Raw genomic sequence first — 13944 nt, forward strand, 5'->3', positions numbered from 1 at the left:
AATCTCTGAAAAGTGGCTCTTTCAAATAGAAACTGCCAAAACCAGGTCCTGAGTGCAGCAACTCATCCATTATTGGCACTAACAGATCCTTTTAAAAAGAAGGTAAGGGACCACAGTTAGAAATTCCCTCCTTCTTGTTTGACCAAGAGTATTGTACTCTTTCTCCTTCTGGTATCCCAGTGCTTGAAATTTACTCTAACTTAATAACTGTGTCCTTTTTCTTTCTCAGCAATCTAATTGCTAAACTGTGGGAGGTAGAGAAGGATCTTTGGGGTTATTATCTGCATGCAGAAAGATTATCCGCTGGGCTCTCAGGGCTGTGCTGTTTCCTGGAGCTGCCATGCAATTCAGGGATCATGTCCTGCAGTTTTCTTCGCTGAGCTAAAGGCAACAGTACCAACGGCGCAGCTTCCACCTCTGTCGCCAAGTGCTCTTCTTTAACCCACTGAGTTATCGAAATGAAGTCGTGACCGCTGCTCTGTGTTCTGTGTCATCACAGCATGCACTGGGCCAGCTATGCTATAACGCTGGGCTGCAAAGCTTCCATGGCGACATTTTTTCCCTCAATAAAGTTTCTGCAGCGAGAGGGAGATCGAAGTCCATCCAGCGATCTGTGAGCCTGCTGCAGCAGCTCTTTCTCTTTTTCTGTTCTGTGATAGATCAAGCTCTTCTCTCCACCCTGCACAAGCCACAAAGATGAATTGATTCACGCTGCTGCAAAATGCAAATAAAGTCGGACAGCTTTTCATCTGACGCTGATTCCCAGTGTCGTCCGTTTGCCTGGTGGGATTACTCTGCCACACCTCTCCTCGGTGCTAAACATTTGAAAGCATGCAAATTGAATAAGTGCAAAAACAAACAGATCCGCTAAAGTGCTGCTCGGGCAGATAAAAAGTCACCCAGTCCGGCTGAGTTCAGTAAACGCAATCCAGGCATCGCGAGCTCGGGACTGGGATGGCCGTCTGTGGCAGAGTCGTGCCTTTGCAAGCCTTCGGGTTGGTGACGTGGGCGGCTGTCCTGCAGTGCTGGGACCTTGCTGCTGCAGGACAGTTTGGTCCACTCTCTCAGTTCCAGCTGGGTGGAGATTATGTGATTGCTGGGCTGTTTCCTATACACAACACTGGAATGTCTGATAAATCTGTGCCAGAGCTGAACGACTGCCAAAAGTAAGACTACTTTTCTTGTAGTGTTAATAACGGACATGAGGTGGATCCACCATCATTCCTACCTGCCTATTTTAAATTTCAAATGTATTTAAGTCACCCTGGATAAGGGCATCTGCTTGGCAGATATTTTTTTACGCATGTTTTATCGATTAATGCTACCAAGTTTGTTCATTCACTGTTACCTGCCTTTAAGCAATTAAAGATAATGGAAATGTATTACTTGTCAAAAGCTCAAGTGACTCATTGCATAGGTCAAATGGAGCTTGCACCACGGTACTTTGTTACATTTGGTTTGAGTGACAGCTATTTTAGTCTGGTGTGTAATATCGAATGTGTCAAGGTGACAAAACTGTGCAGAAGTTCTATTATTACCTCTAACAGAAACATATTTCCAATGTAGCACATACAACACTCTTAGCTGAAGTCAGTGCCTCTTCACAATTGAAGTGCCATCATTTACAGATATAGTTTGTTATCAGTAATTTCCCCCCATTGCTCTAATTGCAGTATTTGCTCGTTTCTAAATGTACAAAGGAATCCTTTCACTTAGGTTCTTTCATGTTATATAAAAAGTACTCGAAGACCAAACATTTTCTTTCACTGCCTTTCTAGGCTGTAACTGGATCCCACGAGAAAGGAATATCATATACCAGTTCTAGACAGCGCTAAAAAAGGCTGTTGTTTATATTTTTTTTCCGTGGCCAACTGGTTTTGTCCGTGTGTCTGTGAAACATTGATAGCGGTGTAGTTTGGTTCAGTTGTTTCAGCTGCGCCCTAATTTCAACGGCTGTGACGCTTTTCCTCCTCAGCGGGATATTCAATAAGCACAGCTATCATCTGATGCAAGCCATGAGATTCGCCATTGAGGAAATTAACAATGGCAGCGGAGGAGAGAACCTGCTGCCAGGAGTTACCTTGGGCTACCAAATCTACGATATTTGCTCTGAGCCTGCTAGCATTCTGGCCACTCTTGACGTGCTTGTCCAGCAGCATGAATACAATAGAGAGCCGGAGTCTCCCAGCACTTCCAGGACCAGAGCCATAGCTGTCATTGGGCCAGACAGCAGCAGCTATGCCTTCACTTCTGCTGCCACACTGGGCTACTATCTGATTCCAGAGGTGAGGAATAATTCAGTTGTTGTATTTGAGCACACCTCTTGGCTCTGCCCAAAACTACCATTGGTTTTCACAGGAGAGGGGGCTAAGGGCTCGTGATTGATGAGAGGACACTTCTAGTCAATACTGGCGTTGCAACCAATTTACTTATTTTAGAGTGTAAACCTGTGATGAAAACTAAGACAATTTATCCCCCACCCACACTATGCCTTCCTTCATCTACACCGTGCTTTGTAAGAAACCCAGTTAAACAGAACCTGCAATATCAGTGTAGAAGTAGTATTTCTCTGTTGGTGCTGCATCTCTTTTGTTATCTATGTTGCAGATCTCTTACGAGGCCACAAACGAAATGCTGAGTAACAAACAGCTATACCCAGCGTTCTTCCGCACTATTCCAAGCGACAGGAACCAGGTCAGGGCCATGGTGCAGCTCCTGGTGAGGTTTAAATGGACATGGATTGCCCTGCTGGGAAGTGACAATGATTATGGGCAGCAAGGCGTGCAGAGCCTATCCGAGCTGGCCTCAGAATACGGTATTTGTATCGCCTACAAAGGGATCATCCAGACATACACGGACTCCAGACGGGAGGAGATGCTTCAGATGGTCAGAAGCATCGTGGACACCCGGGTCAACACCATAGTAGTCTTCTCCAGCAAACGCATTGCTAGCGGTTTCTTTCCACTGGTTGTCGGGCAGAACGTCACGGGCAAAGTGTGGATTGGATCGGAAGACTGGTCGATATCGACCAGGGTGTCCGGCCTCCCAGGCATTGAGAGGATCGGGACCGTCCTCGGGATCTCGACCAAAACTGCAACCTTACCCGGCTTTGAAGGGTTCGAGGCCCTCACTGTAGAAAAAACGAGACGTCCCGTCGCCAACGAATCTGAGGACGAGAGACGGCGCGCACTCGGGTGCCTGCAAGGCAGCGATGCCTTCGGCACGTTGACTCCTGGAGAGGTGCCATTGAAGGAGTTCGATGTTCAGTCCTCCTTCAATGTCTACAAGGCTGTTTACGCCCTGGCGCATGCCTTGCGCTCCCTGCTGGACTGCGACTCGCTGGCGTGCAGTAGGGTGGAGGCCCTGCCATGGCGCGTGAGTCAACACTTCGACAGCGTTTTCCAAGCCGCATGAGTAGGCGACGTGTGGGACGAAGAGAAACTCAGTCTGTAAGAGAACAAGTAGGGGTTAATTCAACACTGAGAAACCTCTTCAGGAATGTGTGGCCACAGAAGAACCCGATGTAATTTTTCCTTCTTTCTAAATTTCAGTGTGGCATTAACCCCTGCTTGTGTCTTTGCAGATCCTCATTGGAGCCTCTTCTAACTTGATCTATAATCTCTCTCAGCTGTACTGGGCAGTTGTGACATTTAGAACCTGAGTAATGACATTTAAATCAACAATTAAAGACATTGTGTGCACTTGATATTATTTTTGCTGTATTCCTTATGAGTCAAGGTTTTCAGCAAAAATAAGACAACACAAAAGTAAATGACTACAGTTTGCGTGGGCAGTGCCAGTATACTGCTGTTTTAGATTTTCCCCTTTATTTTTCTTTGTTGCGTTATGGTGTTGTTTCAATGTTTTCTCCAGCTCTTGGAAAAGTTGAGGCAAGTGAACTTTTCTGTGGGGAGTGAGCCAGTGTACTTCAACGAGCATGGTGACCCTCCCGCAGGCTATGACATCATGGCCTGGGACTGGGCAGGAGGGAATCTGTCTCTGAGGCTGGTCGGAATGTATAGCCCAGACCCTGAGACTCTGGACATTGATGCCAGTCTCATCAACTGGAACACAGGCCGCGAGAGTGTGGTGAGTGGAGCTTTTCTTATATACTCTTTACATTAGGAGTGTTCGTCCAATCCTAGTGTGAGCGGAGTTTTTGTTTAAATAGTCCCGTTTCATTATTGAGCGTGAACCTCTTTTGTGTTTTCTTACGCTCCCCTATTATTATTTTAGAGACAACAGAGATGTTGCTTCTAGAGCCATGAAGTGTCATTTTAATCGAATGACGGAGGTACCACCTTGTAGCCTGGTGGTATCCAGATTGGGAATGAAGGAATTAAGTGTGGGGATTCTCACAACACTTCTTAACAGAGAGAGAATAATTGGAAGTAACTTCTCTTTAAGAGATGTTGATATTCCTTCACATTCCGGCCTCGTGAAAAGCCAAGCTTAGCTTTTGAGGTGTTTGGGTATGTGACATTTAGTGCTTGGCATTTTGCTGTGATTGGATTAACTCAGTGTCAGGGAAGAAGGATGTCACACAGTCAGCGCCTGTAAGCTGAGTTCAGCTGGTCTTCTCCCCAGGTTCCAGAGTCGGTGTGCTCACCAGAGTGTCCCGAGGGCTACAGGAGACTGCAGACGGGGGCTCATGCTTGCTGTTTTGATTGTCAGGCCTGCCCACCCTCCACTTTCCTCAACAGGAGCGGTAAGCAAACGGCTTACAGCTTCATCTTCAGGTTTAGTGTGCATCACCTCTAGGGTATAGAATTCCATCAGAAAGTTAGGCCATCAAACCACAAAGCTTTACCGTTACCCTCAACATCACTCAGGGCTTTAGAAATCCAAAGCACACAAGGCCTAGTGACCAGGGAACCCCAGCCCTCCTCCCTGCGTGAACATGCCAGGAAAATCCCAGCAGGTGGCGCAATTTACACACAAACTACAACCCGTTTTTCTTGAATCGTCTTTCCCTCACTCCCAGAATTTTTTATCTGGGTGAAAACAAACTGAAAACTAATTTCTTTTTTTATTAGGGTGAAAACGAACTGAATCCTATTTCTTCTGTGTTTTTCTGACCGTGTGTCAGGGTATACTTTCTGCCAGCCGTGCAAGCAACGCGAGTGGTCCCTACCAGAGAGTGAGCACTGTGTCAACAGAACGGTGGTCTACCTGCCCTGGGAAGACAGCCTGGCTGTAGCCCTGCTGGTCTCTCTGGTGCTCACCCTCCTGCTGACCCTGGCCACAGCCCTGCTCTTCCTGCTCCATCTCAACACCCCGGTGGTGAAGTCGGCGGGCGGGAAGACATGCCTCCTGATGCTGGCCTCGCTGGCGGGGGCCACCTGCAGCTCGTTCTGTCACTTCGGCGTGCCCTCCGGGCTGGGCTGTGCCCTCAAGCAGCCCCTCTTCACCTTCGGCTTCACCGTCTGCCTGTCCTGCATGGCGGTGCGCTCCTTCCAGATCGTCTGCATCTTCAAGATGGCCTCCAAGCTGCCCAGGGCCTACGAGGTGTGGGCCAGGAAGAGGGGGCCTCAGGCCGTGATCCTCAGCTCCTCGGTGGTCGCTCTGTTCGTCTCCCTGCTCCACGTTCTCCTGGCCCGGCCTGTGCCGACCGAGGTCTACAACATCTACCCGGACACCATCATTCTGGAGTGCAGCGGGATGGAGTCTGTAAGCTCCATCCTGCAGCTCGCGTACATCGCTATGCTCAGCTTTCTCTGCTTTGCTTTTAGCTACATGGGGAAAGACCTGCCGGCCAACTACAATGAAGCCAAGTGCATTACGTTCAGCTTGCTGATCTATTTGATCTCCTGGCTCACTTTCTTCACTGTCTACATCATTAGCAGAGGGAAGTACCTCATTGTGGTCAATGTGATGGCCATCCTAGCTAGTGTATTGGGGATACTGGGGGGCTATTTCATGCCCAAGGTCTACATCATTGTTCTAAAACCCCAAATGAATACTACAGCCCATTTCCAGAACTGCATTCAAATGTACACAACCAAGAAGAGTGAGAACTAATGAAGTAAAAAGCTGTTGTACGTGGACTGTATTATAAATCCGTGTGATTCAAACAGACTCGGGATAATCTATGGAGAATGCAATGGCCTTTTTGGATGCTGGTTGAGATACTCTGTCCTTGGATTTAAGGGTTCCACTACAGAAGTCTTTTGTTTAATTAAATAGTTTATCTCCCAAATCTTACCTTGCATTTGCTTTAGCTATAACGAATACTGTACAGGCACATAGGAGAAACCCTCTAGCAATTGGATGTTTTTACCCCCCCCAATAGACCTGAGATCTTATTGCCGTTCGGAAAAATGTATTGAATGATTTTTTTTCTAGGGTTATAGCTGTACCAGATTTCCCCTCAGTGCCATTCTGGACGTTCGTATATTCCGACTTGCTAAGGCATGGGAAGAAAGGGAGCAATAAAATAGAATGAAAAGAAGAAAAGACTGCAGACCAGTGCCATGCCTTCTGGTGACTGCTCAGGCAGGCTGCGGCCTTTGTCTCCGGGCATGTCTGTGTGCCCACTGTTGGCAGCGCTGACTGCCGTCTGGAGTTGAATGGGCCAACTGATTTACGCCTGCCTTTGCCAGAAGCTCTCGCAGATGTTCTGCAGTCTTCTTTGTGATTTGTAGGGTCTTATGCCATGGCGCAGGTACTGTACTCTGGGCCGATCTGGCCCGGCCCTAGGGAAAGAGAGGGACAGAGCTGGCAATGAAAGTCAAGGGCAGTAAAACCCTTGTGTGTTATTTTCAGGGGACAGAGAATCATATTGTACTTCCCCCAGTATGGATATTTGCAAAGATGCAAAGAAAAGGCACCGGATTAAGTCGCGCTCAGTTAATAGGTGAGGCAGTCACTGTAAGGTGTGTGTGCTGTTTGGTGTAGGACAAACATGTCGCTGCAGTAACAGCCCTGATCCCAGTCAAGTAGTGTTCTTGTGATTCTTCAGAAACAAGAAACGTTTAGTTCCTTCAGCCTGTCAGTAGAGAAGAATCCCAAAATAAGGCTGAAATGCTACTTCAGCGTGAGGCTGCAAGCTGGTTGTGCAAGAAACCTTCAACAACAATGACTATCTGCTGCTCTGTAAGGAAAAATGGACCAAAATCCAAAAGTCACTTTGAGAAACTGATCTACAGCAACAAGAAACATTTGACTGAAGTAATAACTGCTCACACAGGTCCCAGGAGATACTGAATCTAAGTATTTACATACAGTACATACTCACATGAGGATATTTACTTTTGGAACCTTTTATTGGTAAGATACCATCATGACCTGGGGATTTTTTAATCTTGTGTATTTGAAATACCCCAAACATTTCTACCTCTTGATGTTAAGACTGTTTTATAAATAAATGTAGCTTTCTTCTGCCTGAGACACCATATTTTGTTCCCAAGTGAAATACCACCATTACAATATTCCTTTCAATTTCTATTTTGACATGCTTTTTCAGCTGTGCTTACAATTCATCATGCTTTTTTTCTCTAATTGGATCTTGTCATGTTTTAATCATTTCATGAAGTGTTTTCTTTCCCCCTGTGTTTTTACTGACTGATTTGTTGAGCCATGCCGGACACTGTTATAGATTTTTTTTTTTATTTTACTGTTGGGATAAATATCTTCTGTGCTTCAAGCATAATCTGTTTGAAGTGTCACCATCCACTTTCCACTGATTTATTTTCAAGGAATGATAAAATACTAGCACAGCAGTTCAAAACTGTAGGAGTGCAGTATATTTCCACAGTCTCCTTGTCAGGTCTTATGCTATTCGATTGGAATACAGTATCAGCAGGAAGGTTCATTTTACAGCTTGCATATTCAATTCATTTACTAAATTAAATTACATCAATGCAGCTATATGAAATGTAATTGTTTCTGTCTTGAAACAAGCTCTTATCCTATGAAAACTCCTTTCATACTTGTGAATATGATCAGGCAGTTTAAGTCGTAGGTTATTCAACTTCTTGTTGCTGCTGCTGTTCTGTCTATGTTTTTGGTGATTCCTTTAATGTCTTTGTATTGGAGCACGCGTGCAAATAAGCATTTCATTGCACGTGTGCACATGACAATAGACTGAACTGAGATCTGAGTATCATTTTAACATTTTAAATCTGTATGACTACTTTTCATGTAGGTCATACTATATACCATGTAGAAATGCCATGTGAAATGGTTGCAATTGCGAATTAAATTTAGATTGTCAAGAAAGAAGGGGTTGCTGTTGTATTGAACAAATTTGTAAATTGAAATATATATGTGTATAGCAGAGTTAAATGCAGTATATGAATTAATATTTTTAAGACTCAACAGTAGGCAGAGTAAAGTGTGCACTACTATGCCTGTTATTATTTCTGTAACTATGCCCTACTACCACAAATAAAATGTACTCTAAAACAAGTATTACTAATGAATTATGGTAACTAATACTACTTGTACATCTAATTATCTTCCATTATAACAGAGTAAGAGCATTTATAAATAACATTTTTTTATAATAGAATATCAACATTCAGATGCTGGCAATAATAATGAGGCCGATCAGAGAGACTGAGTGCAACACTTTTGGTCTTGTATATGGCAGGTCTATGTGATTATGAGGATGCTTAGCTCTATAAATCTATAGATCATTTCCCTCAGGTGCAAGGTTAACTCTAATATTTTCTACCCTTAAACGTAGATAGATAGTGTTTTGTTGTGCTTAGGGAGCTCTGTCACTCAAAAGCAGCGTGATGTAGTGGAATCAATGCTTTTGAACAGCGCTAGACTGCAATGGCATGCAGTCACCAGGAGAGGGCGGAAATAGACTACAATAAAATGGAGGCGAGCTGCGCACACCTCACAGGAGGAATCACACAGCACGTTTCTTCCCAGAAATGCTGCAACTTCCAGTTTGTGCTCAGCTGACCAAGAGTACTCGCAGCACGCAGTAGAGCACATGCTTTGAATGGACGTTCTTTTTAGATTTTCCTATAGACTTCATATTAATACGAATGCAAATTTATATTTTGTTTCGTACCAAGGACGAATCCAGGAGTGCTTCTCAGTGCAGTCCCAGGCGTTAAAAAGAGCTCTGGCATCAAAAGCCAGCAAATTCTAACCACACAACATGCATATATACAATTTGAAGCAGCAAATATCCCATTTTATTTCTTCACAACATGAAAATGTAATGACAATTCAAACACCAAATATGCAGACAAATTGCACAGGTGCCCACCAGACTAAGACCTACGTCTTCCTTATTTTGACTTCTCTAAAATGTATTGGAGTAAATATATTTAATGATTATACATTTATGTGCTTTTCTGGGTATGTTTTAGCAAAAATCATTATAATAATGTGCATTGCCTATATATCCCACCTGTGGCTATACATCATTAATTCATAACCTATTGGAACTGTTAGCCAGAACAATAAGAGCCAATTCTCAATTAGTGAGCTGGAGTGGGACTGTAAAGAGACTGAGTCCAGAAAAAAAGTCTAAACCAACAAACAGATCAGACGTAGGCACCAGTTAATACTGGGGATATAGGGCCAGCTGCACTAAAAGGGACTATTTCAGACTATTTCTGAATATAAGATAGAAAGAGTGTACTCTGTTCATGGACTGAACATTGCAATAATTCAATTATTTGTACTTATTTAAAACAAGATAATTGTATTTTCCATTCAATTCTCATTAAATACATCTAGAGACATTTTAGATATAGTTCCCCCTTGTGGATGGGTATACTTCAGGTATAACGTTTACTGATCTTTTATGTGGCTGCTCTACATTGGGAAAAATAACCTAAAGATGAAGACAGGCACCAGAATAAGCAATGATTTTCATTGTTTTAACAACCTCATTCCTCAAATAAAAGACAATTACTCTTATCTAATCTGTAGTCCCTGCACACAGTGGGGCTGGGGTTGAAGTGCTCACACTCTACATCTCTATTAATTAAAATCCCCTACAGTGATCGAAACCAAGTATCAAGTCAAATACTGTCCTACCACTGAGCCAGAGTGGTGAGTTAATGAAGGCTGAAATTGTACATGCTAATCTCAGGCATGCCCCTGAAATACTTTGTATATGATGAGAACAATCTTTAGTATCATAATGCATTGCTCTTGAATTTGCTGACTGTGTAAAATCAATCAAGAAGCCTTAAGCATCATGCAACTGCCTAATTATGATCATTCCAAATTTTTAGGTGTCTGTTTTGGGGTTTGTGTATTCTTCAGTGATGTCTTGTTTTTCAATTTTTCTTTCGTTCTGTTACTCACAAAGCAAACACAGTAACATCATTGTAATGTACGGCTTCTGGAATGAGTCCGGTGTTTACAAAGAATTGTTTAAAAATACTGGGGTATTTTAATGATTGCTGACTTAAACTAGTCCACTGGTACAATCTCAATCAGTAAAAGCAGTCTAATATTTGCATACACAGCAACAAACCAAAATCTGTTAGCCACATTTAAGGTAGTCTGTCGTGCCAGATATTAAGGCTTAATGCATTAAGACTTTGATAATCCCAAACCAACCTAAATTTACCATTTGGCTAATTTGCAAAATTTAGACTGCACATGTTGATCAGGTGTCTCTTGTTTTTACTGTGGACTGTCCCAAAACTGCTATTTATACCACTGAAGGTTATAGAGCACTGTTACATGGTCCACTCTAATAATGTATAATTTACCTTATATGAGTATTTATATGAAAAAATAAATATTCACACATTGCACTGGTCAAAGTTTCCCATGTCTCCTTTATGAGCCCTAGCTACGGGGAAATAGAACAGTTGTCTAAAGTTGCTGACTTTGATTTTGATTCATGCACAGCTAAAAAACAAGTCTATTTAATCTCTTTCAGTCATCTTAATCCTATTCAAATCCACTGTGTACATCTGTATATCCATAGTATCCCACTTCCAGCACTCTGAGTTATGCAAATACATGGAAAGTCTCACATGCAAATGCACAGCTGTGTGAGATATTTTGCAATCCAGCACAATTTCCATTTATTGTCATTGCTTTGACATCACTTCCATAGCATCAACATTGATCTGTCTTTGGACTTTGATATTAAACAGCAGGAATGCTTTGTCTCTTTGCTTTCCTTCTGTTTCTCAAAGGTATTGATTGTGCAAGTGCAGTTTCTCAGGAAGCAGACAGCCTGCCCTTGGAGTTCACCCAGCTTGGAGAATACATGACAGGAGGACTTTTGACCTTCTGTTTGACACCTGGAAAAGACAGCAGCAATGGCACTAAGTGCAAATGGTAAGAAAACAGGCAATTTGGATTTGTAATACATACTAATTTAAGAAGCTACAATCAGAACAATATTGCCAGGTCAACTAACTGCAAAGTGGCTCAAATGAGAAGTCTTGCAGTCACCTTTGTGAATAATATCTCTGTATCCTTTCTCCCAGTTATTTTAAGTTCAATGGTTGTGAAGAATGGATAAAGGACAGCTAAAGGCAACCTGTGCACATAGGACCTGTTTTACTGTACTTTAAATTCTTTAGCCCTGCTCTTCTAAATTTAGCTTTACTACATCTCTGTTGGTTATTTGGTGATCATAATACTATACTTTACTTAAGTTGTAATTTTCAAATGATTTTTACATGTCTTGCTTTCCACATTGCCAAGGGAAATTAGATATTCCTTTGTTCAAATTCTCTTAGGCTTTTCATACAATGTAAAACAAAGGCTTTTCCAAGAAAATGCTTCTGTAAATTATTAGTTCAAATTGCATAATAAATGTGCATGATATATATATATACAGTACATACATGAAAAAAAATGATCAACATGTAGAAAGAGATCATGCACAGTACAGTATGTCTCCTCTAAAGTTATCATTGCCCTTGCTGCCTCTCTCTCACGGCAGTGCAGAAATGGATAGCTGGGCTTGCAATTATTGGCACATGCTGACTCTTGTCCTGGCTGACATCAACAACTCCAGCAGTCTTCTTCCCAATATCACCCTATGCTTACAGATGATGGACTGCTACCTTGATACAGACTGCTTCGAGTCCACCATCCCCCTCCTCAGCACCAAGAACAGACTGCAGGTGGGCTCACGGCCATTGATGTACAATGAGGACACCAAAGTCAAGGCAATAATAGGACCAGTGTACAGCAGCACTGCGCTGGGCATGGCCTCAGTTGTAGGTGCTTTCTGTGTGCCCCTGGTAAGGTTCTCTAATGTACAATCCTTGGTCTCCTTAAGCACTCATTTGAAGGCTGGCAAAACTGCTGATGATTAAAGATCTGTTTAACTGTGTTTCAGCTTGTTTTAAGCCTTGTAAGTAATTGAGTCTGTACTGAGTTCCCTTTTGGATCACATTCTTTTAAGAGGCCTAAAGGCTTTTAAGAGGCCTAGTGTATATGTTCAACTCATGCCATTCTAATGTAGAGAAGACCATAAGCCATGTTTTGGAAGATAGGACACAAATGTCCCGTTTCACTCATGTTTCTCCCCTAGACTCCCAAATCTATGTGTTCCGAGGAATGCCAGCCCGGACTACAGAAAGCAGATAACGGGACTCCACTGGTGCTGCTTCGATTGCAAAGTTTGTCCGGAAGGAACATTCTTCAACACAAGTGGTGTGTAAAACCTCTCTTTTGCATTGCTTTCACCTGCCTGCCTCCTGATTTCAATGTGTCACTTTCAGCTTGTGCCCAGAAGGGCAGAAAAATCAACATTCTTGATCGGAATGCTTTGAAATTCAATAGAAAATGTGTCATTTCTGTTGCTACACGCGGGATGTGTAAAAGCACTTATTTCCCTTTCCAGATGCGTATGCTTGCCAGTCCTGCCCTGAAGGACACTGGTCTGCACAGGGAAGTGAGCAGTGCTTTCCTCGGACCCTGGTTTATCTCTCCTGGGACTATGTGGTCAGTAAGGTCCTGCTGGTGGCCATCAGTGCTCTGCTGCTAGTGCTCACAGCCACAGTGGGCGTGTTTGTCATGAAAAGAGACACACCAGTTGTACGGTCATCGGGGGGCAGGATTGCCTTTGTCATGTTAGGTTCCCTTCTGTGCTCCTGTTGCTCCTTGTATGCCAACGTTGGTATGGCCTCTGCTTTCTCCTGCAGGTTCAGGACTATTTGCTAAAAGCTACACTGATGACAGTTGTACATACAGCGTGTCAAAGCCTTTATGCACTGCTCACGTGGTTTGGTACAGGTACAAAATGTTAACCAGGTGAACAAAAAAAGAAAGCAAATGTAAAGCATATGAAAATGTGGGGCTCGCTGTGCTTGTTCCCAGTGGGGAAATGGGTGCGCACAGCAATTTGTATAACAATTGACAATGCGTGATGCTACGCACGACAGCCTCCGAAAGGCGACAGGTCATTGGCATTAAACTAACCTCATATTTAAAGATGGTTTATTTAATATAATGGCGAAAACGTTGTTTCTTCCATCGGTATCTATCAATATATATTCATATGCTAAAATACACACTCTTGGGTACTTTCTCTTGATTTAACAGCTACCAAAGAGAATTACTGTGTATAAAAAGTGTTATAGGCAATCGTATTTCTCTGTATCTTTCGGAAAAAAGAGAAAAAAAACAAGAGGCGTTACACATGACCTGAAAGGAGAGGGTTTATAGGGTCGTATTGCCTGGTTGCGGAAGTATTCAGTAACGTCATGCTCGACTATACACAGTATCGGCAAGGGAGCTATGTAAATGTAAGTATTCCTGTTCACACTTCATATTTGCTGCCCAGGTTCCTGATATTTTTACACCAAGACCAGCTAGCTGGGGTATTTTCAATAGCTGCCAAAACAGCAATTTGAGTTCAGCAGCGCTTTCAGGTGCCTGCACTGAAAACAGTGAGACTGAATGCAACGCCTGTCGGTACCGAGTAGCCGGTGTTACAAAATTACATTCTGATGCGCTGTTTTTAATTGAAACGTTGTGTATCTTTTGGGA

At 43.0% G+C, this 13944-nt stretch overlaps 1 protein-coding gene across 1 annotated transcript; it reads left to right on the top strand.

Moving 5' to 3' along the window:
- Positions 1 to 1165: 1165 nt before the first annotated feature.
- On the top strand, positions 1166 to 8409 carry tas1r1 (taste receptor, type 1, member 1). The gene is made up of 5 exons (XM_088616869.1): positions 1166 to 2285; positions 2608 to 3375; positions 3874 to 4089; positions 4588 to 4708; positions 5090 to 8409. Exons 1-5 carry the CDS (start codon positions 2007 to 2009, stop codon positions 6019 to 6021), a joined length of 2316 nt encoding a protein of 771 aa, XP_088472995.1. The 5' UTR covers positions 1166 to 2006; the 3' UTR covers positions 6022 to 8409.
- The last annotated feature ends 5535 nt before the right edge of the window (positions 8410 to 13944 follow it).

Source organism: Lepisosteus platostomus, chromosome 23 (assembly GCF_059453375.1).
Source record: "Lepisosteus platostomus isolate fLepPlt1 chromosome 23, fLepPlt1.hap1, whole genome shotgun sequence".
Lineage (NCBI taxonomy): Eukaryota > Metazoa > Chordata > Actinopteri > Semionotiformes > Lepisosteidae > Lepisosteus > Lepisosteus platostomus.

What these genes read in the sequence shown, in the direction of transcription:
- tas1r1 (XM_088616869.1), top strand. Translation starts at nt 2,007, where the DNA reads ATGCAAGCCATGAGATTCGCCATTGAGGAAATTAACAATGGCAGCGGA. An exon ending in TGGAGGCCCTGCCATGGCGC is followed by an intron (nt 3,376 to 3,873) that starts GTGAGTCAACAC and finishes TGTTTTCTCCAG; the next exon opens with CTCTTGGAAAAGTTGAGGCA. An exon ending in ACACAGGCCGCGAGAGTGTG is followed by an intron (nt 4,090 to 4,587) that starts GTGAGTGGAGCT and finishes TCTTCTCCCCAG; the next exon opens with GTTCCAGAGTCGGTGTGCTC.